The sequence below is a fragment of the Cheilinus undulatus genome, linkage group 13, assembly GCF_018320785.1.
Source record: "Cheilinus undulatus linkage group 13, ASM1832078v1, whole genome shotgun sequence".
NCBI lineage: Eukaryota > Metazoa > Chordata > Actinopteri > Labriformes > Labridae > Cheilinus > Cheilinus undulatus.
The window spans coordinates 18,007,013-18,033,660 of NC_054877.1; the positions used below are offsets into that span (position 1 = coordinate 18,007,013).

General features: G+C 38.4%; 1 protein-coding gene across 1 annotated transcript; it reads right to left on the reverse strand.

Annotated features, from left to right (window-relative positions):
- Positions 1-1,060: 1,060 nt before the first annotated feature.
- Positions 1,061-23,235, reverse strand: kiss1ra (KISS1 receptor a). Its single transcript, XM_041803672.1, has 5 exons — positions 22,983-23,235; positions 16,347-16,471; positions 4,870-5,005; positions 4,023-4,261; positions 1,061-1,441 (listed from the first exon to the last, which is right to left on the reverse strand). The coding sequence occupies exons 1-5, from the start codon at positions 23,233-23,235 to the stop codon at positions 1,061-1,063; spliced, it is 1,134 nt and encodes a 377-aa protein (XP_041659606.1).
- Between the last annotated feature and the right edge of the window lie 3,413 nt (positions 23,236-26,648).

The following is a 26,648-nucleotide window of genomic DNA, read 5'->3' on the forward strand; positions in this document are numbered from 1 at the left end:
GCAGGAGGTGATGGATTTCGTTTTTTTTTTCTTCTACGACTCCTTTTCTTCTTCGCTGCTCTTTGTTTGGAACAACATCACCACAAACTTATGGTTTAGTTCATTTGACCAAGGTCAACATAAATGCGAACCAAACCACAGGAAAGTGCAACAATGTTGCAATTTGAGTTCCAATCAGAACCGAGGCCCCCAGACTATCAGGCGTGAAAACGACATTCTGCTCTCTGATCAGGATGATACCAGCCAGGCTTTCTTTGAACAACTGATATAAAGATTATGTAATCCATTGGAATAAATAAAGGGAGGGATTCCCAACAAACCAGGACCTGTCTCTTCAATATTAGATATGAGAGTAATGACATTATATCGACATGTAGTTGTCAAAAAGACACACCTGAATGTCTAATCCTGTGCTCAGAGCGTTTACTGTACAGTTCAGTTCTCTTTCTCTGCTCTAACCGGAATAAGCATGAAAAAAATCTCCATTGGCATCTATTCTAGGGTATGAATTGTCTATTCCAACATATACATTCAGATCGAAGTCATGTTTAAAATACACTATGCCTCTGTATACTTAGTATTATCTGCAGTCTAAAAAAAAAGGACAGTTTACACCAAAGCAGATTTTGTCAGCCATGAGCTTTCAGGAATGAGGAACTTGCCAGCAGCTTTCAGGTAAAAGTCCCTTTTTTGTCATCGCATGTGAAGAACTGTCCACTCTTTTTTGGCAGCGGTGTTTGGCAGCTCGATAAATGACAGTATGTGCCAGGACTGCCTGGCTTTGGCATCAAAACACATGACATATTGTGCAAAACACTGTCAGAGTCCATCTGTATTATGAATCAGTGTTTCTCCACACCAGTTTGGTAATTAGTTGTATTCATTGACATGAATAGAACATGTCTGCTGAACACAGTCTGTCCTCCTTTTGTTCAAGATCAGCCAGTCCTTCCACACAATGAGCCCATGGCTGAAGAACATTCAGTGTTTTTATTTTCATCTTGCAGCAGTTTCCCTTGGTGAACAATCATATAATGACTCATATTTCTAATTGCCAGTTTCAGTTGAGCGCATTATTATTATTTCCTTCCTCTGCAGCTACAAATTTGATCTCCGCATTCGCCGTCCTTGAAGCCATGCTGCTGTCTCTGACTTTGTGCTTGAACAGAAAGGGGAATGTTTTCCTGAAGGACTTTTGAAAGGTTGCTCCCATAAAACCATAAACTATGGGGTTGACTGAAGAGTTGGCGTACGACATACAATTAGCCCAAGTCTTGATCTTGTATGTGGCGTAGTTTGGCCGGTAGTTTGGGTAGAATGACTGAAAGAGGACAAAGATCTGTATGGGACCCCAGCAGATAGCAAAAAGGAGGACGATAACGACCACCATCTTGGACACTTTGCTTCTGATACTGATGGTTCTCTCAGACAGAAGGTTGACCTGCACAGAGAAGATAACATAAGAAGAATTATATTAAGATGTGTAATGATGGAGAGAGAGAGAGAGAGAATACCATCTAGGACACATTGGACCTCTGGTGCAGTCTAACAGCTAGCTAACGTTTAACCCCCTGAGACCTGAGCTTTTGTTTGAGAGGCATTTTTGGTTTCTCACACTTATTTGGATTAGTAGAGCCTGATGAGTTTAAAAGCTCAGGATGGTCTTTGAACAAGAATGACCAACCGGATTGGTTTTAAAGCATTTGTTCTGGCTGTGTGTGTGCTGTGTCAGCCAATTTTGGGGAGTCTTTAGTCAGGAAGAGATGGTGTCAGTCATTGTTAAAGGATGGACCACAAGGACCTGTTAAGGCCAAGCATGAACAAATTTCCTCAAAAGTTCTGAATTCCTTGGAAATTTTCCTTTCCAAGCTCCACACAAGTTTCCTAAAATTTCCAAGAAATTCCTTTAAATTTCTTTGGAAATTCTTAAATGTGTTTTAAACTTATCCCATAAAAAGTTCTTCCCAATCTCTTCTGTTACTTCCAGATTGTTTCATTGAACCTTAATCATAAGGCCAAAACATTGTAATTCCATTGGAATTTCAAGCAAATTCTCCAGATTTTTTCTACCAAATTTCCCCAAAATTACAAATAAATTCCCCAAAATTCCATGAAAATGAAGGAAAATTCCCTCAAACATCAAAAGAAAGGAGATAGATAGAAAGATAGATAGACATACAGACAGACAGATGGATAGATAAATACATACATATATACATACATAAATAGATAGATACATAGAATTATCTAAAAAAAATTCCAATATTAACAACGATTACAATATTGCTAAAAATTCGTAGTGTCTTTATGTACATGCAGGGTCTATATTTAATCTAACTGACAAGTATTTTAGATCATACTACTGAAGGTGACCTTTCACACTTTGTAAACTAATCAGACAAATTACTTGTTGGCAAAAAGCCTGCAAATGTGGAGAAAAATATTCTGTAATGGCAGCTGTTCTTTTGTTTGAGTAAAGTAAGATTGTGTCCATTGTTCACTCCATTTAACCGAAAAATAAGTATTTTAGAGCATTTTTTAATAATGCATTATTAAAAAAAATTTACTCATTTACCCACTAAGTAACTACACTATAATGTTAAATCTGTACCACACAAAAACAATAAATCTTCAGTGATGACCTGATATCAACTTCCTCTTAAGTACACAATAGCTTATAAACCAGTCCAGTGGCTTTCTTACAATGGCTTGGTACTGCAGTGTTTGGGACCTCACACTTGTCCAGTGGCAGCCCTGACTGTTCCTGATTTATTAATGAACTGATATTGTAATTTGACTTAAATCAGCTGCTGTTAGGTCATTGGTTGTTCTGCCTCCTTGGAATGTAGGAGTCAGAAATACCTCTTAAAACTTATTTTCAGCATTATTTCCCTGACAAATCTATATAAACATAATACAATTTTCCAATATTTGTTTAACAATTCCAGACTTGTCATTGGTTTTTTAATACCGCACTTTTTTGACACAAAGTTTGTTGCACGAATTTGCAAAGATTTGAGATCTCTGCATTGTGGTGCTCTGAAAACAGAGTTGCAGACACCTTGTTTTATGCTGTCAAATGTATTAAAAGAAAACTAAAAGAGACAGAGCTGTCTTGGAAAAAAACTTGTTTCCTAATTTTGGATTTCTCATTTCAAATTAAAAATGCATTGGCCTTATAATACAATGACTTGACAGGCTGGACTTTAATGTGTGTCAGAATGCCTAACACTAACACAACCAAATCATTCCAGATGAAGTTAATCCAGACCACCTCCATATGCACTCTGGGTAATGGGATATCAAATTGTCTTCACTACACACTGAGATGCATGGATTCAAAGCATTACAGATTACCAACTGATATCTTCATGCTAAAAAAGGGTCAGAATCCCTGTTAATGCATGGTCTAAATAGACTCTTATATGTATGATTTGCATTAACACATGTTGAGCTTAGCTAACAACACAAAACAAAGCTAACAAAGCTAACTAAAACTTAAATCAGTGTTTAAAGACCCTGTAAAGTGAAATACAAAGTTTTTGTCTAAACAAACTAGATATGTTGTAATATAGCAGGAATAGAGGTTTAATACTGGCTGTTATTTGTCTGTGATCACATTAGATTTTCTCTTTCAATGCATCATTTTTTCTTTAATATCTTTGCCTTTATGGTTGCTTATCAGTTCTGTTCAGCTTTCACATAGAAGCCATGTAAAACAGTGAATAGTGATCAAACTAAACATAAAGGTCATTGTGAGAGTTTGTTATTATAACATTCCTTTGTGTCATCAGAAAATGAGAGTTTCCTGCTGCTTCAATGACAGTCACTTCAAAAGACCTTTTCAAAGACAGCAAACATCAAAAGAAAGATAATTAGCCTTGTGAAAGGACAGGTGGTTCAACCATGTAAAGACAACTTTTCACTTTAATTAGTCGACAGCTTTAAGAGCTTAAAGACAAGCATTGAAAAAAGTTGAATAATTTGAATTCAATTCATAGCTAAATGAGTCTTGCTCATACCTGATAGTTATTGTCTACAGGTTCAACTGTGGGCTGGCCGACTCTCTTCACCATCAGAGTGTAGCAGAAGGAGATTGTGAGGACCGGCAGCAGGTAGGCAGCAATAAACTGGTAGAGGATGAAAGCTCTCTCATGTGTTTTTGAGGGAAATCTCTCCATGCAGTACTGCCTCGGACCATACCAGTAACCCTCCTCTATACGCTGGTACATCAAAATAGGTGTGGACAGGATGAAGGAGCCTGGGAAGAAAGAGGCCTTTGTTATAATTCCACTTGGGAAGCACTTTATTTTAGTGGGTTCTGATTACCTAATAATTTTAGCGTAAAAGTAGTAATTATCTTGTAATTTCTCAAGAATAAGGTTGTAATAATCTTGTAATATGATGGCATTTAACCAAGTAATAACTCAGGAATATGGAAATTATAAGGAAGTATTTTTGTATTATTGTGGCAGTTCTCTAGTATTTAGTTGTAAACCATAACCTGAATCTAAAAATGTATTGAAAATTATCCAAGACGGACTCACTTTAACTTAGTTGGCAAAAAATAGATATTACTTAGGGATAATGAAGCAACTTATATAGAACATTATCATTTTATTTCTAAGAAATAACTTGGTGAAATACCAACTTAGTACCACAGATTTCCAGAATATTACAGGAGTAAGGGTTGGGGTTAGAAGATTAGGAAACTCTCGTTTCTCGTTACTTTCTTAAGATTACAGTAATTCCCACTAAAATAAAGCCAAAATGTTGAATTTTCTACAACAGTTTGTTTTTATGTATTTACTTTTTGTTGACTCAATCATAAAAGATATAAAATTGCAAAGCCCAAAGAACTGGTCGTACCAATCCAAATGCAAACACTGACGATCATGGCAACCTTTGGGGTACGGTGGCGAAGAGATTTCAGAGGGTACACTGTGACATAACAGCGGTCTCCACTCATTGCTGTCAGAGTGATACAGGTGGCTTGGACTGTCACCTAGAAAAGAAAGTAAAACAGATAAAGGTATAAGCTGTTTATCACTAGCAGAAAAGATTAGGTAATTTATTTGGGCACAACTCACATCCAAATCCAAATTTATTTATAAAGCACATTTAAAAACAACAAAATGCTGATCAAAGTGCTGTACAGTGTACACATACTCAGCTCTGCTGCTCATCCCACAAATGCATTCTCATTATAAATGTGGCACCTTTTCAAAGGGAAATAAAAAGGCTTTCCAACTGTATAAAATTTATGCCAAGAAGCATTGTGACAACAAAGAAAAAATCTATTACTTTTTCTGCTAAGTTATATGATGTCCGCACTTTAAATTTTCAGAAACATGCTCTCAAACAAGCTCACAATTTTTTTTTTTTTTTTACTTTTTTTAAGTAAATATATTTTTGAGGCCTTTACAGACATTTTCAAACATGCACTCCTAGACATTTACACAAAATTTCAGGCAAGATGCCCCTGAGACTTTCCTGAGTTTGTTGTTCACACATTTCCAACAGTTGGAGTGTAGAGGGGGGCTCAGGAGGAGCGATGTTATATATACATATATAAACACCTAGAAGTGGCAGACTGAGTCAGACACTATTATGACAGTTCCTTGCTTTTGTATCAATGTTACATGTAGTTCAATCTGCTTATAATATCAACGACAGAGCAGATAAGAACATACCGGATGGTAGAAAATAATCAAGCAGGTATGAGCATCATTGTCACCTCCTCCCACTCATTCTGGGTGAATTTACCTGACTATTACATGCTGTGTTCTCACATTGGCTCATCAACTTCAGATAGAAAATTTACCAGGGGCTGGCAGAAAAAATATCTGGGTAAAGTTGGGGTGAACAAAACAGTTTTTGTGTATATTCATTACAACTGAAATATTTCCGGAAGTTTTGAGGAGTTTTAATTATGTATGAAAGCACATAAGAGCTACTCATTTATTTAAACCAGTGTTTTGGTAAAATTGACTCCTTCACAGATGAAAAACTGTCTTTATTATTTTTTGTAGAGCATTTTTTCCCTTTGTTGTTTATCCAAAGCTCCAGAATATTTGACTTGCTACATTTACGCAGAGGAGAAATATTCTCAGCAGTAATTTACCAGTCTGGACCAAATAAACAGAAAATAAAATGAATCTTTGATATGAGTCTTTTTAGTGCTTTCACTCTTTTTTTCCTCTAACATAAAAAAAAAATCACATATATAATTTATGCTCAGAATTCTTTTGAATGTTAATTTAGGAGTCCAAGAAATGATCTTAAAAAGCAGCATCATGTGTTCTAGTTTTAGACATCTGTTGTCTTGTTTCTCACAGATCAAATTTTCCACAATTTAAAACAAAAGGCAATCACAGTGTTAAAATGCTTCTGTGAATGTATGATATGCGTCTATCAGAGCAGATGTTCATTAAATTAGCATCAATCACTCAAACCAAAACAAAGCTGTCCCTAAGCACACCTACCTCAGTGTTATGACCGAATCCAGACATTTTTGTAGGACTGGTCTCACTCAGATATGTATTCAAAAAATAATTCAGTTTTCTCTCTCTTTAAGAGTTTTAGACAGAGTGGTTGTTTTTTGAGAGTCTTTTAATCTCTTTCACTCCTTTAATGAAACTCTGTCTTTGTGCCTCTTTGTATAATGGGTGGGTCTATCTTTCTTCCCTTCCCTTTTTTCCCACAGTGGCAGGACTAATAATATAATATGAAAAACCTGTTCAAGTCTCTGAATTAAACTCATAAACTGAGGGAATCAATGTCCAGTCAATGTGAACCAAAGCTGAGAACAACAAACCAAGAAGGAATTTGACTTGGCTCTTTTTATAAAGTCATTACTCAATGATACATTTAGTTAGGACACATTTATTATCTTCTATACTTCTGTTAAAAATTATGCATATTGTGATTTGAAGACGATATCATTTTCCCTTTAATCTGTTTTTTAACCATTTTGTCTCAACTGGACTTTTTTGTCTTAAAAAGCTTGCAAGACATCAACCCTGTGGTGCACAGTCAAGCTCTAAACATCTTTTTTCCAGGACAACCTGAGCTTTAAGAATACGTATGCAGCAGTAACGTCACATGAAATTAAAAAAAAAAAACAGATTATAAAGACAAAACTAAACAGATATTGAAACTCAGTTTCTCAAAAAATCATTCTATGACAGAATGTCTTCATATTATTGACATATTTACAAAAAAATGACTGTGTCATTACTTAAAGCAGTTTCTGTCTGCAGTGACACAGAGGGCCACATCACAGGCTATGAGTTGTTCAAGCCTTCTCCACTCTGAGGAGCAGTGCAGTTTGACAAAGCATAGCGTGACAAGAGCAGCCTGTTATTGGTTGTCAGCCCATCACAATGACAATATGAAACAATATGGTGGTTAGCATTCGCAGCTAGTGGCACAAATGATCAAAAATGGATTAAAAATGGATTAAAAAGGCACTTAAAATTAAATTTGCAAGGTGGATCTAATCTTTAAAGATCCTAAAAAAGCCAATTTCACGCTTGCTAAAAAAGTTTGTGTAAGGGTCTCAGAGGCATGGACAGTGTCATTGGAATGGCACAATGGCTGGGTTCGAGAGAGGAAAAAAAGTAAGAGGTTAAGATTTATGGTTTGAAAGTTTTTCAAGATGTCATAAACTGTGTCACTTCTTGCCTTGTACCACAATGCTGGGCTGGAAGAGTAATGGAATTGTAAGATCCTTCATCATGGAAGAGGGAGGAAAATTTCCAGGTCCATCGAAGAGAGAGGATGCAAAGATGTGCAAAGTAGTCAGAAGCACCAACTACCTTGCTTCCTTCTGATTGCTGCTATTTACACCACCTGCACAGCTGCTCATTGCCAGATTTTTGTTTCTACCACTGAGAACTAATGCCTCTTTTCTAGTGACTTTTTAAAGTACTTTTGCTCAGTGTTTCTGCTTTGATTCTAATCCTGCCTTCTCTGTGCTTGGGGATCATCAATCACTTCATCTGCCTCTACCTGCCTCCGACTCTCAGCTCCATCAACAGCCAAGCTCTCCAGCCATCTGCCAAGTTGGAATAAAACTTGTTAGAATTCAAACTCCTCAGACTCTGTGTGCTGCTTCTAGGTCCAAACTCACTAGACACTTGGCATATGCTTGTTTATAAGGCTATACTCAATCTCCCTCATACTTGTGTAATTTTATTCATGTCAGATGTGCTGGCAACTTCAGTCTTCACTCTGTGACTCATTCTCAAGACTTTTACTATCTGTCTCTGAAAGAGTTGTGAAATTGGGAAAAAGAGATTGTGGCATGCTGCTTCTGCAGTTTGAAATTTGCTGCAGGAGGATTTGTATCTTGGAGAGATGGTCGCTTCAAATCTTTTAAAAAGTACATATAATAAAGGTATGGGTGGAAGATGTATCGGGTTGTGGATACTTTGATGATTTTCTGCTCTTCTTAATCCTATCGAGGTTTTGAATAAGCTTTGAAACATTCAAAGCCAAAATGGTGCATTGCCCCACAAAACAAATGAACATTTTGACAGAGAAGGCTGTACAAAAACTTGTGATATCTTAAAAGTGTTTGTGTGGTTTAATGGAACAGCATGACCCCCACACTCCTGAAGGTGTACCAAAGGATCGGTCCTATTAATCAACCACATGAGGAAGCAAAGTAAGAGCTCAAGCCTCTTTTACTCCCTCCAGAAAGCAGTTTAATAATTTCTCCTACTTATCAAAGATTTTGCTAATGAGCTGTCATGTTCTCAAAGTAGCTTGTAAAATAAAAGGCCAGTGGAGGAACATTCAGGAAAAGACAAGATAGGAAGAAACAATTTGGAGGCTGCATCTGTGATAATTATTTTCAATTTGAATATGAAAAAAAATTGGATTTAATTTTTAATATGTTTAAATTGTGCTTGATCACATTTTATACATCAGAGGAATTCTAATTATGCCTAAATTTGGAATGAATTTTCCATGGAAATAATCAGTCACTTACCTGACAAGCCAGATGGATTTGTTTCACACATCCATCTGGGAAAGCTTCAACGTTTGAGAAAAGGCAGAGGCTTTAAAAAATCCTCGGAGTATGATTGGGTGAACATTCTGTCATATCTCTACGGGCCAATCAGAGCAACAAAGCACGTGACGTAGCTGCTAGCAGGCTGCACATGCACAGCTACTGAGGAATAAGGCAAAACATGGTGACTACAGACATGTAAGTACTCGACTTTTGTCGTTTTTGGAAAGGAAACAACTCACTGCTGTTCTTTGTTCTTCTTTTAACGAAGAAATGTGGTCAAGTTCTGATAAAACTGGCGCTTTAGCAGCATCTAAGCTAATCTCTTCCTCCATAACTGCACCAGCTCTTGCTGCTGCTTGTTTACTTCACCACTCCGCTGTGCCTGAAAGTACTGCCCCTCGATGCTGATTGGTCCTGTCACTTTCTAACCGGGCCCAAACGGTTCAGATGGGAGCTTTGCAAGATGGATTCGCCAGTGAGAAACAGGGAAACGGGCGTATCCATCTGATTTGCAAGGTTAATCAGTCACATTCATATAATCAGACATACTTTATGTTCCCTCTCTGATAAAATTATTTTACTCATCTCACAATGCATTTTGTTTTAAAGAAGAGCAATCATGTTCAAACAGAAGCGATATCTTACTCCTATAATTGATGGCGTGTCTGTGTATCTATCTCAATTTGTATGCCACATCATTGCTTCATTTGCCCTTGATACCTCTCAGAAGACTTCTTGGGTGTACTTGTTAGAAACTGGGGCCATAACAAAATCAGAAACATGTTCAGATTTTCAATAAAATCCAAAATCGTTTGTGCCTTTCATCTCAGTTTGCCCTCCTCATCCCCATCCCAACCTTCGCTCTCAAACTCATGCTAACAGACAGAAACTAGTGTACACCAGGCTCATGACTGTTTTTTGTTTATAACTGAGAGAGCAAGTGACAGAGCTGGAAAACAACTGGAATTCATTGAAATACATCAACAAGATAACGTACTTGGCACGCCTGGATGTGATGTTATACGTGTTCCAGGATCCCTGATTAAAGTAAGCTCTGTTTAAAACACTTCTCAGTCCTCCTATTTTGTAACAGGATAAGACAGGAGCTGTGCCACTTGTTGGTGTTTGAATATGGGTCTGTCTCTGTTCAGCCAAATGGTGTGATGCTTTGTTAAAGCTCCACAATAAACTGTGTGCACTAAAACTTTGTGAATGAATCAGAAGGAACACCTATAATGCTTCCCCTATTATGTTGTAGGCTGAGCCATTATGCAGTTATTCCAGGAAAAAAAAACACCTCTTTCTATAAAAACTGGCCTTATTGCATTAAGCATCTAATGACAAAGATGGTAATAGCATGGCATAAATAGACTAAAGATCAGTGTACTGTCTGTAAGAACTGATGGAAGTGCTCTGCAATTTCTATTAGGCACAAACTTTCCAGAGATCAGGAAATAATTCCACCTTTGTACAACTTAGAAATACATAATAAACATGATGTGTAAATTATTGAAACATTCCTATTACTAAGCCATAATCAGGAGTTAAATCAGTCTGTGGCTTCCAGCTGCTGTTTTTTTACATGCCTGGCTCCATAATATGATGAGGCTCTGACTGTTGCTGTTGTTTTCTTATATAAGAATTTTCAGGGAGGAAACTTTGTCTAGGTGGTGCTTGAGTGACCACATTAATGTTGTCATTACGTTAATTAAACGCAGTGTCTTATATTCTGAATATTAAACATGGATCATCAGAATTGGGGAGCAGGAGTGGGCAGTAAGGGTCAGAAATCCAGCAGAATCAGGATTAGGAAAAGCGTCCTGTACAGGGCTCTAGTTTTTCTTATTAAGAGGCTGTATAGTTACTGAAAAACAATGCATATTTTTTCTGTAGAGACATTAAGTTGGCTGTTTTCAGTGCATTTCTACAACAAGACAGCTGCAGCTTCCAGCAGTTTTTCTCATCTTTATAATTTTAAATCAAGTGCCCTCTGAGGGTCTTAGTGTTATCTGTGTGTAAATAATCAGTTTTACTTAGAAACACGAGCAGCAGGGGGAGAAACCAGAGGTCAGAAGTTCTCAGTGTGCTCTTTCCAAATTGGATCTAATTTCGGCCCTCTTTTGTCTTTGTAGCTGCCTCTCTTCTCTTCTCTTATGTGCTGCTGGGAATCTAGCGTCCATTACCGTCCAGAGGTTTGGAGCACCACATCAGTGTTTCAAAGGATATGAAAAGAGAGGCTGATGGGTCAAGATGAGTTCAGTGTTGAGTTCACAGAAGATGAGGATGCCGTGGTCTCCTATTTGTAAGATGCCCAGCGCTTTAAGAAGAAAATATCTTATGTCTAATGCATGAAGTCTGCTTAGAAAGAAAGGCTTTGATCTGGCAGCAGTAATATGCAAAAATAATCTGTATTCCTCTTGTTTTTCAGATGAAGTGTCCTTACAATTGGAGTGTAGAGTTGATTTTACATGGTTAAGAATGAAAACATAATGAACCATTTATTTTTAGTTATAATGATGGTTAGGTTTAAATTTGTTATTCTGATAATTGTAATAGAAAACCTTCTAGAGGGAATATTTTGATGTTTGTAATGTGGTGATTACATATTTTGTGGGCAGAAGCTTACAGTAGCTTTTGTTTGGTTCAATTCAGAAAGTTCTGTACTATCTGAACACCTTCATTTATTTTAGTTTTATAGCTGATGACAAGATGTTTTACAGTGATGAACTAACATCAATGGGCTGAGCTTTTGTGAGCTGTACTTCTTTTATTTAATAAAAGTTAAATAAAAAAATAAAACTACTCAGCGGGTCAAACAAACTACGCAAAAACAAGACTAGGTTAAAACCTATTTGGCCGACTGTATCTATCTTAACCTTGCAAAGCAGATGGATACGCCTGTTTTAGTGTTTCTCACTGGTGAATCCATCTTGCAAAGCTCCTATTAGAACACTTTGGGCCCGGTTAAAAGTGACAGGACCAATCAGCGTTGAAGGGCAGTACTTTCGGGCGCAGCAGAGACATGATGTAAACAAGCAGTAACAAGAGGCCCGTGCAATTATGGCGGAAAACTTCAGCGCAGATGCTGCTAAAGCGGCAGTTTTATTAGAACTTGACAAAAACTCAATTGTTTAGATTTTGACAGATTCACTTTTGCAGTGTCATTCCTGTATCGGACATCCCACATTGCTCAATGTGCTTCATGCAAACTGATGCAGCCTGTCAAAAACAGGCAAAAAAAATGTTTATCAACTACTTGTGATGCTACTTCTCTGTCTTACATTGTTCATTATGTTAAAGTTAATTTGAAAATAAAGATAAAAAATTATTACTGACAGAGGAGGATAGTGGACGGAATCAGAAACAGGGATCAGAGAGGTGGGGGGAGACATTCAGGAAGGTGCTACAGGCTGGATTCAAACCCGGGTCGACCATGTACATGAGGCACACCTTAAACCACTAGGCCATCTGCACCCCAAGTCTCTTTGTTTTGACATGTTCTTTGCTCCCTGAACTCCAAACAGCACTGTGTTTCATTGAACTAATCCAACTGGAAAATAAAATATCAGAAATTTGGGTAGCTGTTGTTCATGAAGGAGTTGGTTGTGGGTCCTGAGGCAACACCAGGGGAGAACGTTGCTCTAGGGTACCCTTCCAGTGGAAAAGCATGATAAAGCGTCCTCTAGGGAGCCCTACAAAAATAAGATAAAGTGCCCTTAAGGGTACCCTCTCTTGTGAATCCTTGTTAAATAATTGGCAGAATGGTGCATTATTACTTGTGTGTTTCATTAAAAAGTTGTAGTAGATTCAGTCACATAAGGAACACAGCTGAACCCTAACCAGGTTTTTTTTAACTACTTCACCAACTAGACATTTTTTCCACTAGTGCCCCACTGCATTCAGCAGGTGTGCTTTTTATTTTTACCCTTGCTCATAAACCATCCTGAGTCCAGCACTGCCTCTAGATACTACCCTCTACGTGTGGATGACTATCCCCTGTGATTTGTATTTAAAATTCTTCAAGCCTTCCTGCTTACATCCCTCTCTTCTTGGTCTATCTCTTTGACTGATATTTGACTGTTTATTCACAAATGAGCGGCTACATCCATTCACTTTGCATACAAAGGAAACCGTCTTCTTCTCTAAATTCATGACAGATTGTCTCCTCCCCCACACAAGCTTCACAAAGAAAGGTACTGATTCTTCAAACAACATTATTTAATTCACCCCATATTTTGCCTCTCTTTGAGTCAAACCATCAATTGAAAGGATGCTTATTAACTGAAGTGGAGTTGTTGAAACCACAGCAATTCTTTAAGACACACAGAGATGGCCCAGTTTATGACACATGCCCGGATGTCAGGGGGCTTCTGAAAGTACAGGGACATGCAAAATAACTGTCAGGGCTAATAAATGTTTGTAGGTAGTTTTGAACTCTACAGGCCAATCAGGCGGTTTATAGCCATAAATAGCAATGCTTAACAAACACCTCTACCTAAAGTAGCTTATTAAAGAGGTAGTGAACACTTTAAAAAAAATTTTTTGTCTGTACTCTGAGGTAATTTACTGAACTATAATAAAACACATCAGTGTTGGTGTTATAGCTGAAATTTGCACCAAACTGATAAAAATCTGGATTTAACAGCTTTTAATTAGCTCGAACAGACATCTGCCTTGAAAATTTTTTTCTGAAAAGGTGGGGCTTATGTGACGTAGAAACCGACGATCGGTAGGTTTCTACGTCACAAGCTCTATATAAAGGTAGAGCATTACCGCCTCTAACTGACTTTCCCATTCAGAGACCACTCCCATCCTCTCCTGCCTGCACCTGCACTGAGAGCTCCGGCTATTGTAGCGCTGCTGCTGGAGCCAATGGAAAGTGCCGTCCTTTTCCCCTCCCTTCTCTCAGAACCAAACTGTTCACTTTCTGTGCATTTTTTGAGTTACTGAGGTGGGCGGAGTTAGCTCTGAGCTGGGGGTTCACTTACACTTTAAGCAGTGCTCACTTATCAGTACATGCATCTAATGCTTCTAAAATAATCCAGCAGCCTGTAAATCAGTGTTTGGTTGCTATAAAAACATAGTCCAGCACTCAGGACGTCAAAGTGGTGCAAATCTGGCCCCAAATATGAGTTTGACACCCCTCGTTTAACTACTAAGAGCCTACAACACAGCACAAGGTCACTGCAACCTTATTATGAAAGGCTACAGTGGCCTTCGACCAGTTCATCCGCGTGTCAAGGTGTAGCTTTGTGCCAAATTTGGCAAATATCCTTTGATACATGCTTTCATAATTGTGTTTACAAAATGTGATGTCATGGTGACCTTGAACTTGTACCTCCACATCTGAGAAATACTGGAAAAGTAGAGAGAGAGAGAGGGAGATGCACCATCCCATCAGGATCAGGATTTGAACCTACATCCAGCGCATCAAGGACTGTAACCCTGGTATATGAGCATGGTCTAACAAGTGGCTAAATGGGCATCCAAATAAAGGGTTCTTTTTAGGTTGTTCAGGAAGCCTACTTTGGTCTAATGCCCTTTTAAAAAAATAAGGCTGTGTGAAGTGAGAAATGGTCCAATTATAGACCCACTGACTGCAGGTTGCACCAAACAGCTGACATAGTAAGGGCATGATTTACTAAATATAGTTTGCTCCTGCTAACAAAGCCAAAATTTGCACATCATTGAAACCCACTAACTACTGCTTTTCAACGTTAATTGCATATGTTAGTGAAGGCGAAACAAATAAAAAGTTTGCCCTTTTTGTGTTAAAATGTGGGAGAAGCTATTTTCTCCTTCACTCTGCATGACACTGCACTCTAATGCTGATGGAGCACAGATTCAGGTTTATCATGAGGCCATGCTTAAACAAATATGTGAACAAAGAGTTAAACGGCCAACATCCTAGACTGATTTAACACTTGGGTACAGAACCTATAAAAGTATTAAGCCCCTTGAATGTTTTTCCCTTTAACTGATTTTATAAATGGGTAAAACACTCAATATTGACCAAAACACTATTTATCGGACAACAAATACTGCACATCACCACAATCACGCCATCCACACTGTGAAACACGTTGGTGGCAGCATCATGCCGTGGGGATGCTTCTCGGCAGCCGGCTCTGGAAGGCTTGGACTTGCAGAAGGCTGTTTACGCCTGATCCCCATGCAACCTGACAGAGCTTGAGCAGTTTTGCAAAGAATGGAGTAAATTGCAGTGTCCAAATGAGCCAGCCTGATTGAGACCTATCCATGCAGACTCAGTGCTGTGATTGCAGCCAAAGGTGACTCCACTAAATACTGACTAGAAGGGGGTGAATATGAATGCAGTCACTTCTTTTACATTGTATATCTTTTGATTGTCATTACTTTGTAGAAATCTGTTTACAGTTGGACTTTTTTGTAATTTTTTTGACAGAGAAGTCAAATGATATTGACCATGATTGATTTATCAATGAAAGGCTACAATGTCCACAGGGGTTGAATATTTTTTTAATGCCATACAGGGACAGGAGGTTTTTCCTGACCACAGGAAAGCTTGTGCATCCCATCCTTTATTTAAAAAACTGCATTGCAGTTTCCACCAACTCTGAGCAGATTTTTCTATTATTCAAATTACACTTTGCTGTTATCACCAGTATTTGTTAATAAAGAGCTTCATGCAATGATTACGCTTAATTTTGGAGAAAGCAGCCATTTTCTAACCCATTTTTTTTATTGCTGATTTTGATACACAGACATTGTTTGCCCTGCACTGTAGTTAGATGTGACTTTAACCCTTTCGTATTTTGTTGATAAGGTGATTTCACTTAAACTTCCCTGTCTATGTTTAGAAGACAAAAAAGCTGCACAATACTCTCATGAACTGTGCCCTAAGTGTAAAAAAAGTGGCATTTTTAGCTGCTGGAGAGCCTGCCACTTCCTCTGAGAGATGGTGAGATTGAAGCAGGATTTACGCAGGTTTAAAGGACTAAATATTATCTCTGTTGGGGCAAAAAAGAATTTAAACTAAAGCTTACTTAAGACATTGCTTCACTGTGATTCTGAGGTCGTGGCTACATCTTTAAGCTGATTATAACATTGGTTATGAAACAAAGATGACTAATAAATCAGTGCAGATTAGGCTAACGGTTTTTATGATTTCAGAGGCCTAACTGTCGTCCCCATGAATCATCACACTTTTTGAGTGCAATATTGTTGCCTTGAGTACCTTTAGCACACTAATTGCACTTCTTTGTGTGTAAAAACAAATTACAAAGCAGCAAAATGTGTCATTATGATTGTGATAAAATTAAGAGGAAAATGAGTCATGCTTTACCTGCTGCAGAAAGGCAACAAATTTGCACATGAAGTTGCCAAAGATCCATCCGGGGAGAGGATAGAGGGTGGCGGTGAAGGGGACACAGCACACCAAGAAAATGATGTCAGTGGCGGCAAGGTTTGCTATAGAGAAAAGCAACAGACAGACATTGTGTCAGGTACAGGCTGCAGCAGCATATAAAGGCTGTGCATGAGTTCAGAGTTTCAGGAAGAACATCTAGTATCACAAATGAAATAGATTCAATCTCCCTGTGAAAAGAGTAAGCAGCATATTTGAATAAAAATGAAGTAGGCAAGGGAATCAATGCATTTACATACAAATATTTGATGCTTTCAGAAATACTGTTGGTCCCTGCCTCCTACGGTGATACAAAGAAATGTTTCTCTGCCTTATTCACACTGAGACCGGAGCAGCTGAACAAAAAACAGAGAGCATGAAAAGCTAAGAAGATCCTTCATGTTGAAGAGAGGAGCTCATTTCACTGCAGCTTTTAGCAGAAACACAATAACAGAGAAATAAGAGCAAGAAACAGAAGAAAAGAGGAAAATCTGAGAAGAAACAGCTGCCACATATCAGCTCTCAAAGCCCTGAAGCCTACTGCTACAAAACTGTAAAGACATCAAATCTGACACAACTTTGGTTTGAGTTTAGGCAGGTTTAGAAACGATTCTGGTTTTGGTCATGAGGACTAATCCCTGTTTATGTGACATGTTCTGTGTTTCATATGTGACTAATTACATTTCATTTACCACTGCTAAAGCTGTTAAGATATTCCCATTAGATTCGGTTTTATTTTCATTTGTTTATTTTCCACATTCAGTTATAGAAAAGAAGGAACAAAGGCAGCACAATTACATCCCTATGAGTAGGTAGACTTTCCTGTAATCCTTTGTTAATGCCTCACCATTCCAACAATGCATCTGCTTCCTCATTCAAGTCCAATGAATGGAAGCTAAAGTCACATACGTGAATCTTCATTCTTCTCTCATTGTTTCGCCTATTCAAGGTAAAAACCAAATATAAAGCCTTATAGACTAGCAGACTTGTTTCCAATACCTCGTCTTATTTCACTGTGAAAAAACATGAATAATAGGTATGGGTTTTTTTGTTTGTTTGTTTGTTTTTGTTTTTTTGTTTGTTTTTTGTTTGTTTGTTTGTTTTTTTGCTGATATATTGCTGACAGAGTGTAAGTCTAATTCAGAGAAGGCAGACACAAAGACCAGAAAACTCCATAACTGCCCCACAGCATAGTGATTCTTATAGTTTAAGTATATTTTTATGTTATTTTAGATTTTTAAAGGTTTTTAGTTGTCAAGTGTTTTATTTTTATTCTTTTAATTCAATGTACACCACATTAAAGTGCTTTATGAAAAAATATAATTTTTTATAAATCATACGTTCAAAATACTATCATTTACTTGCATTTTAGTTTAAGATAAAAGAAGTACAAGTATGGTGTTTAAATAAAGAGGTATTAAACTATAGTTTTTAAGCTCTAACATCTCAGCTTAATTGTGATGGTGTGTAAATCAGAATGTAATGCTAATTCTCTGAGCAATAATATTTATAAACTGCAAACGAGCACAGCAGACAAACACATCAGGTACAAAATACCTTCTGCTGTAAAGTGAATGATCAGGTGTGCTGTTACCCCGAGGTAGTCTAGGGTGATGTCCAGTGGTCTCTCGACTTAAATTTCCCATTTTTGTGTGACATTTGAACGTATCTTAACATATGGAATACAGTCGTCCAATTTACTGAGGTTTCCTAAACGCCTCATTTTGCAGTTTCCACCACAGATGTCTACACTGGATTAATATTTCTAACAAACAGGACTTGTTACAAAGTTTTGGAGCACTTTTCATCTTTTATCTGAGCAGCTGAAGAAGAATACCGTCCTGAAGCAGCTGAAGAGAGTGGTGAGTTGAAGGTGTGCAAAGCTTGTTGGGTCATATTCAGAAAGACTAGAGGCTGTAATTGCTGCCAGAGGAGCTTCAACTAAGTGCTGAGGAAATGGTCTGAATTCATGTCTGCCTCAGATATTGTGCAACATTTGGTTTACGGAGGTGTTTTGTTGTTTAACATCTTTGACAGTGTATTTTTTAAATTTCAATTACACACCAGGAGTTGCCAGACACACAGAGCAGCACCTGCCTAATCTCATGCAATCCAGTGCAACTCCCATGATGCCACAGTGCTCACTTTCTGAGAACTGTGTTGTCTGAAGTTGTTTCTGTCTCTGCCAGAGGACTTTTTCTCTTTGTATTTGTTGATCCTGAAAAGCTCCTGGACAAGAGAGGTAAATGTAGTGTGTCTGATGTCAAGCTCTAGAGAGTCTGCAAGGTTAAAGTTGATGATGTGCTGTAATAGAAAAATCCAACCCTCAACCTGCCAATAGAGCGTCCCAACATTGGGCCGACCTGACACCCACACTCTATGTGAAAAACGTGCAAAATGCTTCATCTACAGTCATTGCTGAGACAGTATCTGAAAACTGTAACAAGCAGAGGTAACTCCAGCAGACTGATCTGTTTTTTTTTATTTCTGTTTAGTCTGTCATAGTGACAAATACACCCCAGACATCTTCCTGTTTGTTTTACCAGATGATCTAATCATATTACAGAGGCTGACTGTAACATTGAAAGGGTGGGCAGATGGTGAAGTCGCTGATCTAATGTTGCTGAATATTAAACTGTTTCTATGATGTGTCCCTGGGATATTATCCAAGATTGAATTCTTGTCACACACAGATTGCAAACACGGACAAAGATTGCCTCTGCACAGCCTTATTTACATATCTATTTCTGACACAGGCATTCTTTATTGGTTATCTTATTTTTCATTTCTTATCTTACTCAAACCAAACCTCAGTTAATCAATCACCCTTCACAATTCTTTAATGTTGCCACACAGATCTTTCACACATGCTGAAACTGACTCCAACAACAAAAATCAATCACCCGAGCATAGAGCCAGCGTGGACGGATAACCAGAGATGTGAGGAAGCTGCATGATTGATGCACTCCTTTGATTTTTCCTTTTGTCTTGATACCCTTGATATCCATGCAACCCCCAAGATTGTTTCTACAATACTAGCACGTTTCCTGATTTTATGCGCTTTTCAAATTATTCGGTATAAAAACTGCTTAGGAGGAGCAGAAAATTATTTCAAAAGTATATGATGATAGAAGACACTTAAAGATATAATGTGAAAATCTAAAATGTTTTGATTAATGACTTTCTGAAAAACTTAATCAAGCCAAACTCCCTGTGTTTTTTTGGTTTTTGAGCTCCTCCCTCTGCAACTGTTGCTTCGCCAAGGCTTTAGTGGGTTAGTTTTACAAGTCTTCCCTCCCTCCTTGCGCATTTTTTAAAATTATTTTTAGACCAGAGCAGCTTTATTATACAGTGTAATCATTGTGTTTTTTCTGGGCATTTTTAAATAGTACAGGTGTATGGACTGTATGGATGTAAACACTTCTACCTGCACACTCTCATGGTTTGTGCTAGGTGGTGGTGGTGACTCCTCCTCTCTCTTGCTGTCAGCACTAAACTGGATGAGGGGAAGCAGGTGCTGCAGGGGCTACATGGCATTTTTTACACTTAAGTTCTTGTTGTAATATGGCTAGGCTACTATTTGCATAGAACTTATTCATTTTGTGTACATTAGTCTAGATCAGTGGTTCTCAACCTGGGGGTTGGGACCCCCGTGGGGTCGCCTGATGCCTTTAAAAATAAAGAGTATTTCAAAAATATTTCAAATTGTATATTTTTCCCTTTTTAAATAAAAATACATGCATGAAATTAGTTAAAACCTGCTAATTTGGTGAGAAATATGCTGAAATCAAAGAAATGTTTTAAAAATCCTTAAAGGGGACTTATTATGCAAAAATCACTTTTTCAGGCTTTTCTAACAAAAATATGTGCCCCTGGCCTGCCCACAATCCTCTCAAGAACCAGAAAAATCCATTTCCCCACCCCCTCTCTTTCTCCACCTTTAGAAAATGTGTGCTGAAACAAGCCGAGAGCTAGCCCTGCCCCCAGGTTTGGTTGGCCCTCCTTACTTGGGAGAAAGTTCCACCCTCCTCCCCTGATCAGGAGAGCCACATCCATTTCCTGAGAGGGGTGTGGTCAGGGGCAGAGTTGGACAGCTCAGTAACATTTAAAGCCACAGACACAAAAACAGTTTGTTCTGAGCAGGGCTGAAACAGAGGGATTTTTTAGACCTGCAAAAATCCTATACTGGAGTGTTTTTTTCAGCAACAGACTTCACAGGCATCTTTTGGGGAACTCAGACCATAATAAACTTGTCTTAAAAGCGTAAAATATGTCCCCTTTAAAATGTTATTCTGCAAATTGCACATTCTTGACTGTGTATTACTGCATTCAACCATGACTCAACCACCTTCAGGTACTGTTGGGGTTCCCGGTCTCTCACACCTTTATTTTGGGGGTTGCAGGCTGAAAAGTTTGAGAATCCCTGGTCTAGATAACACCACATAGATCACCAATTCACTCATACACTCTGAAAGTGGTTTGCCTGTTTCATACTGTGTTTGGTGCATTTGTTTTTGACCACAGTCTTTGTCAGCATCACCTCTTCTCCATCTTTTCTGTCTATCATCATCTGGACTTTCTTAGGGCAGCAAGATTAACCATTTTTGAGAAACAAGCATAATTGTGAAACCAAAAAAGTTTGTGTTCCCAGTCAGACTGACACAGACATCCCAAATTAAGTGCCTTGTTTAGCTGTCAAATAGAGACCATTACTGTTGACAGACGAGTGAGAAAGAAAGTAGTTTTGAGGTTGAAATGTCAAAATAGCTCCCAAAATTAACACTGATACAAACAATGTCTCATCGGACAAAAGAGTGAGTGCTTGCAACTTTTTAATTCAGCGTCAACTCTTAACAAGAGTCCATATATACTGTATCTATATTTGTTGTGTTGTTGACCACTTTACTGTTACAAACAATTGCAACTTAAAATCTAGCATGGTAGAGATCAACACATTTGTGAAAAAAATGTTTTTTTCCACTAGGTTAAAACTGCCTCTCAACTTTTCTATTTGATATTAATATATGTCTCCTGCTGTTAGGAAAGGAGCAAAGCCTGTAATCGACACTGACATACTTACATACGGCTATCTACTAATTGGACATGTGGAGAACAAACAGTCACACTGGGCGTCCTCATGAACCTCAGATTTCTTTGAACTCACTGTTAGCATGCAGTGAAGCCTGTCTGTATAGATGAAAGACACTCATATCAAACAGCTATGTGATATAATACAATCTGAATTTAAAGCACATGGAGTTTACAGTGCCTATAAATAGTACTCACCCCTTTGGATGTTCTACTCTTTTACTGATTTCATAAACCAATCATGGAAAATATAATTTGGCTTTTTTGTAAGAAAAAAATGCAAAAAAAATAAACAAAACCTCTTTCATGTAAAAGTGAGAGAAGAAAATTCTACAAAGTAATCCTAATTAAATAAAATGTGTAATGTATAAAAAGTGATTGCATAAATATTCACCCTCTTTAAAGTGACTGAACTAATTCAACAGAGGTCCAGGCAAATGGCGCTGGTAATCTCACTGTTAGTGAAATAGGGATCACCTGGGAGTGGTGAAACAGTCTCAAGTGATTGTACTGTAAAAACACCTGTGTCTGAAAGGTCCAGTCACTGGTTAGTCAGTATTCCTGGCAACCATTACACCATGAAGACAAAGAACACTCACAGCAGCTTAAAGGTTATTTCAAAGTGTGAGTTAGGGGATGGACACAACAATAATTACAAAGCACTGAACATCACCCTGAGTTCAGTTAAATCCATCATCAGGAAATCCTCACAAACTCAGTGCATCTGACAAGACGGCACATCATCACAAACACACCATCCACACTGTGAAGCAGGGTGGTGGCAGCATCATGATGTGGGGATGCTTCTCAGAAGCCGACCCTTCTAAAGGTAGAGGGTAGAATGAATGTGGCAAAATATAGGAAAATCCAGGGGGGCAATCTTATTCAGTGTGCAGGAGAAATAAAATTTGAGAGATTTATTTTCCAGCAGGACAATGACCTGAAGCATACAGCAAAAGCTTCAACTAGTTTAAACACAATAAGTTAAATGTCCTGGAATGGCTGAGTCAATGCCCAGACCTCAATCTAATAGAGATTTTGTGGCTGGAATAAGGCTGTTCACGCCTGATCCCTGTGCAACCTGACAGAGTTTGAGCAATTTTGCAAAGAAAAATTGATTAAAATTTCAGATTTGCAAGCTTGATTGAGACCTATCCACACAGACTCAGTGCTGTGATTGCAGCAAAAGGTACATCTACTAGATACTGACTTGAAGGAAGTTGTGCAGTCACTTATCATGCCTTACATATTTTGTATTTTAATTGATGATACTTTTTTTCTACCAAAAAAGCCAAATTATTTTGACCATGATTGATTTATAAAGCAATTAAAGGGTAAAACATCTAACAGGGTGAATACTTGTTATAGGCAGTCTATGATAATGCATTGCAATTTTCAAATATGAGGTGTTTCAATCTACTTTTTGAATCTGATACATCATAAAGTTTCCCTCTACAAACCACCAGAAATCACAATCTAATTACTCACCTATGTAAAAGTTGGTTGCTGTTCTCATCTGCCTGTGTTTAGAGATGACATAAATCACCAGAGAGTTCCCCACCAGTCCAACAAGCATGATGAGGGCGAAAAAAAGAGGGACAAGCCAGGCATCCGTGAGAAAAGGATGCTGTTCTCCTTCCTCTTCTTCTTCGTCCCCATGTCTTCCCTGAGAGAAGTTTGCATCTGAGCCATTGATCCAGACCTGCTCGGTAGAGTTCCAGAGCTCCCCGGAGGAGTACATCTTAAAAAAGGTGCTGGAGTAGATTTCTTTAGGTAGATGATGCTGATTAAGAGCAATAATGAAAGGTTTTGTGAAATAATGGGTGTGCTAAGTTCAAGATAGGACTCTATTACAGATGGTTAAAATGTGGAGATAAAGGAGAGAAAAACAGAAGCTATAAAAGGTGAGAGATAAGTGGAAAAAAAGCAGACATGAAGAATGAAAGCAGGGTAAAGTTTTCAGAGTAAAAAGTAAAGAAATGGAAGAGACAGAATGAGAAGAAGGACAGACAAAATGTCAAAGAGATCCTTCCAGTTGCAGAGATTTCATTGAAGCTGAACGCAGGAACATAATACCCGAAAAATTAGATTCCTTCACATGAGGGGTGAACCAAGGCATGAAAAGTGATTGAGAAGAAAAGGTGCTGCTTTTCTGCAGATTGGTTTGGATGAAAATTGCTTCTCTGCTGCCACCGCATCACCCCTCAGAGCTTAAAGCGTGCTGTGTGTCTGACTTGCAAGATAAGCAAGCCTGTAAGCAGCAGCGTCCAAAATGAGCAGAGGGAACTCAAATGCCTTCTTCCTGCATGGTCATCAAATACCCAAAAGGTAAACAGACTGTAAGTTTCTTTTCCTTGAGTTTGTTCCCAGCTGTCTTTGTCGAGATTGAAGTATTTTTCTCTTTGTGCCTTTAACCCCTGAGTCACTTCATTCAGAAGGCTTGTGTGGGAGTCAATATCTGCCCTCCAACCTTAACTAAAGTATGTCTGCCAAAACATTGAAGAAAAAGAAGATATACCTGAAGCATCATCTGTTCATTCTGCAAGCAACGCAGACTGCAAATGATACTTGAGCAGAAAAAGCAGCCCTGACTTTACCCGGGCAGAGAGTGAGGGAGATACTGTCGGCTTTATAGTACGAGCAGGAGCAAAGACACACAGACGCAGTGAGGAGAGGAGGACGCACACACAGGCTGAATGCACGTGGGCTACAGCATGATTCTGGGATAAATAGCTTATGTCAGGGTCTCCTAGCAACATTATCCTCTAATCCATCTTTTTGTAATAATTTGGCAAAGAAAAACCTTTCAGTCCTTCTTCCTCTCATCTTATTCTGCTCCAAAGGGAGTAACAACTAAACTCCTGCAGCGTAAATGACATACCTCTGCATAGAAAGATGGAAAAATTAGCACATGCTATTGGTATGATGGCAGTATTTGATATCAAAATCACACAAATATTACTTTTCAAAACAAAGATGATTGAGACTGCACTGTGTAATAGTTTTCTTTGCTTGAGCTGAGAAACAATCATGCCAGACAGACTGAAAAACACAGTCAGATATCTGTTTTCCATTGAGTCACGCTGCCTATTGGCAGTAGAATTGATCTACCCACTTGGAGTTTGCAAGAAAATTCCAAATAAAAACCAAGCAGGCTTTAATGTTTTGTGCACCGAGGAGAGGCTTCCTTGGGCTTCAGTCTAGCCACTCTGCCATAAAGCCCAGATCAAGAGGTATCTTACTGCAGACCTCTATGGTGGGGCGTTTTGGGCTCATTCATTGCAGACCTCTGCAATGTGGAGATCTGGACCAATGGGCAGGAAGTGATGTACTAACCCTTGTTGCATTTTTCTTTGGTTTGTGGTGTATTTTTAAGTTTATCCCCCTCCCTATTACCCTAATCCTAACCTTTACGGGTGCCTAACCCTAACCCTGCTTGGGTTTTCCTTATTTTAAATTTATCTCCCTCAAGGATTTTTTTTTATATTCATAAAATTTTCCTGTTGTGAAATATAACCACTTACCATAACCTCCGGCAGTGAGGATAAATATATGTCATTCTTGTTCCAGCTTGGGTATAGCATGCCACTTCCCGCCCCACTGTCACAAGAGGGTCTTGCCGCAGACCTCTATAGTGGGGCGTTCCGCTGCAGACCTCTACAACAGGGCGACTTCGAGCACTGGGGGGGTGGGAAGTGGCATACTTTACCCAAGCCGGAACCAGAATGATGCAGTGAGTTACGTACTTTTCTGCTCGCTGCCAGAGGTTACAATAAGTGACTATTTTTCACAACAGCAAAATCTAATAATAAGAATGATAATGCACTGGGGGGATCAATTTATATTTAACACACCCCAAACTATGGAAACCCAAAGAGGGTTAGGATTAGGCACCCAAACCCTAAAAGTTGGGGTAAAGTGGAGTGGGATCAAATTAAACACAAGACTACATTAAAACCTAGTATATGGCTGACCACAACTATCTGGGATGCCTGTTGAAATGCCTGACTGGCAGAGCGATTTTTTCATTTTTGTTATTTTTTGTGAGCCAAATATATTGTGGCAACTTAAATGTACATAGCTACATCATGTCCTCTCTCTCTCTGTCTCTCCTCTTAATAAATCTCTTCTCTGTGTACATATGAAAAACTATAGAAATGTGTCAGACTTCACTGATAGAGACAGACACTGAGACACTTGAGATTAAATGTTTTGTTTTGTTTTGGTTTTTTTTGGCAGATATAAGTCTTTAATGGTAGTAAGTTTATACTAACATAAAACACTAACTGTTAATGAACGGTTCATTCTAAAATAATATAAAAACTGCAGCAGGTTTCATGAACATTTCTAATTCTCCTCAGACAGCTGTGTAAGGGTCTTTATATTTGTAAAATTAAGCTGAATTTCTACTTTAGTGTTCCTTTCGTCTTTTAAATTCGTTAATTATCTATAAACAGCAAATTTTGTATATTCCCTGCAAATAAAGACATGCTAAATGTTTTAAGTAGCATTCTCTTAACAACGCAAATGAGGAGATTTTAACATTTATTTGTTCCCCATAATCATATAGTATTATGGGAATTTTTACCAATTTTTTTTTTTTCAAATAGCGCATATCCCTGGTTTACGCGGGCGACACACGCAGCTGGAGCACACACGCACAGCACTGACACGCTGGTCCTCCATGGTCAGAGAGGAGCTTAAGAGGAGAAAGTTCTGCTATTTATCCTCCAGTATACTGAAACTTTTGCCCTCAACAAATAGAAGCCTGAAGTTTACACTACCAACATATTAGCGTGCGCTTCAGTGTAGGTGTGTACGTGAGCGTCGCATTTGTGTGTGTCATTGTTATGCAGCATGAAAGAAGACAAGGATGAGAGGAGAGCCGCTGACGCTGCTGCATTTAAGACGCACGGACAGTCAAAGAGAAAGAGAAAGGGATGATAGGAAAAAGAGTGACAGGGGGACAGGAGATCATGATGGAAAAATTTTAAACCAAAGATTGTGCAGAACTCTCAAATCACGAGTCTGAAATGTAAAAAGCTACATGTTGTCCTTTCTCTGTCTTTCTCATTCTGTTTCAAATGAAGCCCTGAGTCGGTCATCCCCCTCCCTACCTGCTTTTCATCTACCGAATCTGATTGAAGCACAACA

Bases quoted from the DNA above. Each gene is read 5' to 3' on its own strand.
- kiss1ra (XM_041803672.1), bottom strand. From the start codon at position 23,235: ATGTACTCCTCCGGGGAGCTCTGGAACTCTACCGAGCAGGTCTGGATC. The intron at 5,006-16,346 runs GTAAAGCATGAC...TTTCTTTTCTAG, and splicing joins TTGTTGCCTTTCTGCAGCAG to GTGACAGTCCAAGCCACCTG. The intron at 4,262-4,869 runs GTACGACCAGTT...CTTTCTTCCCAG, and splicing joins CAGTGTTTGCATTTGGATTG to GCTCCTTCATCCTGTCCACA.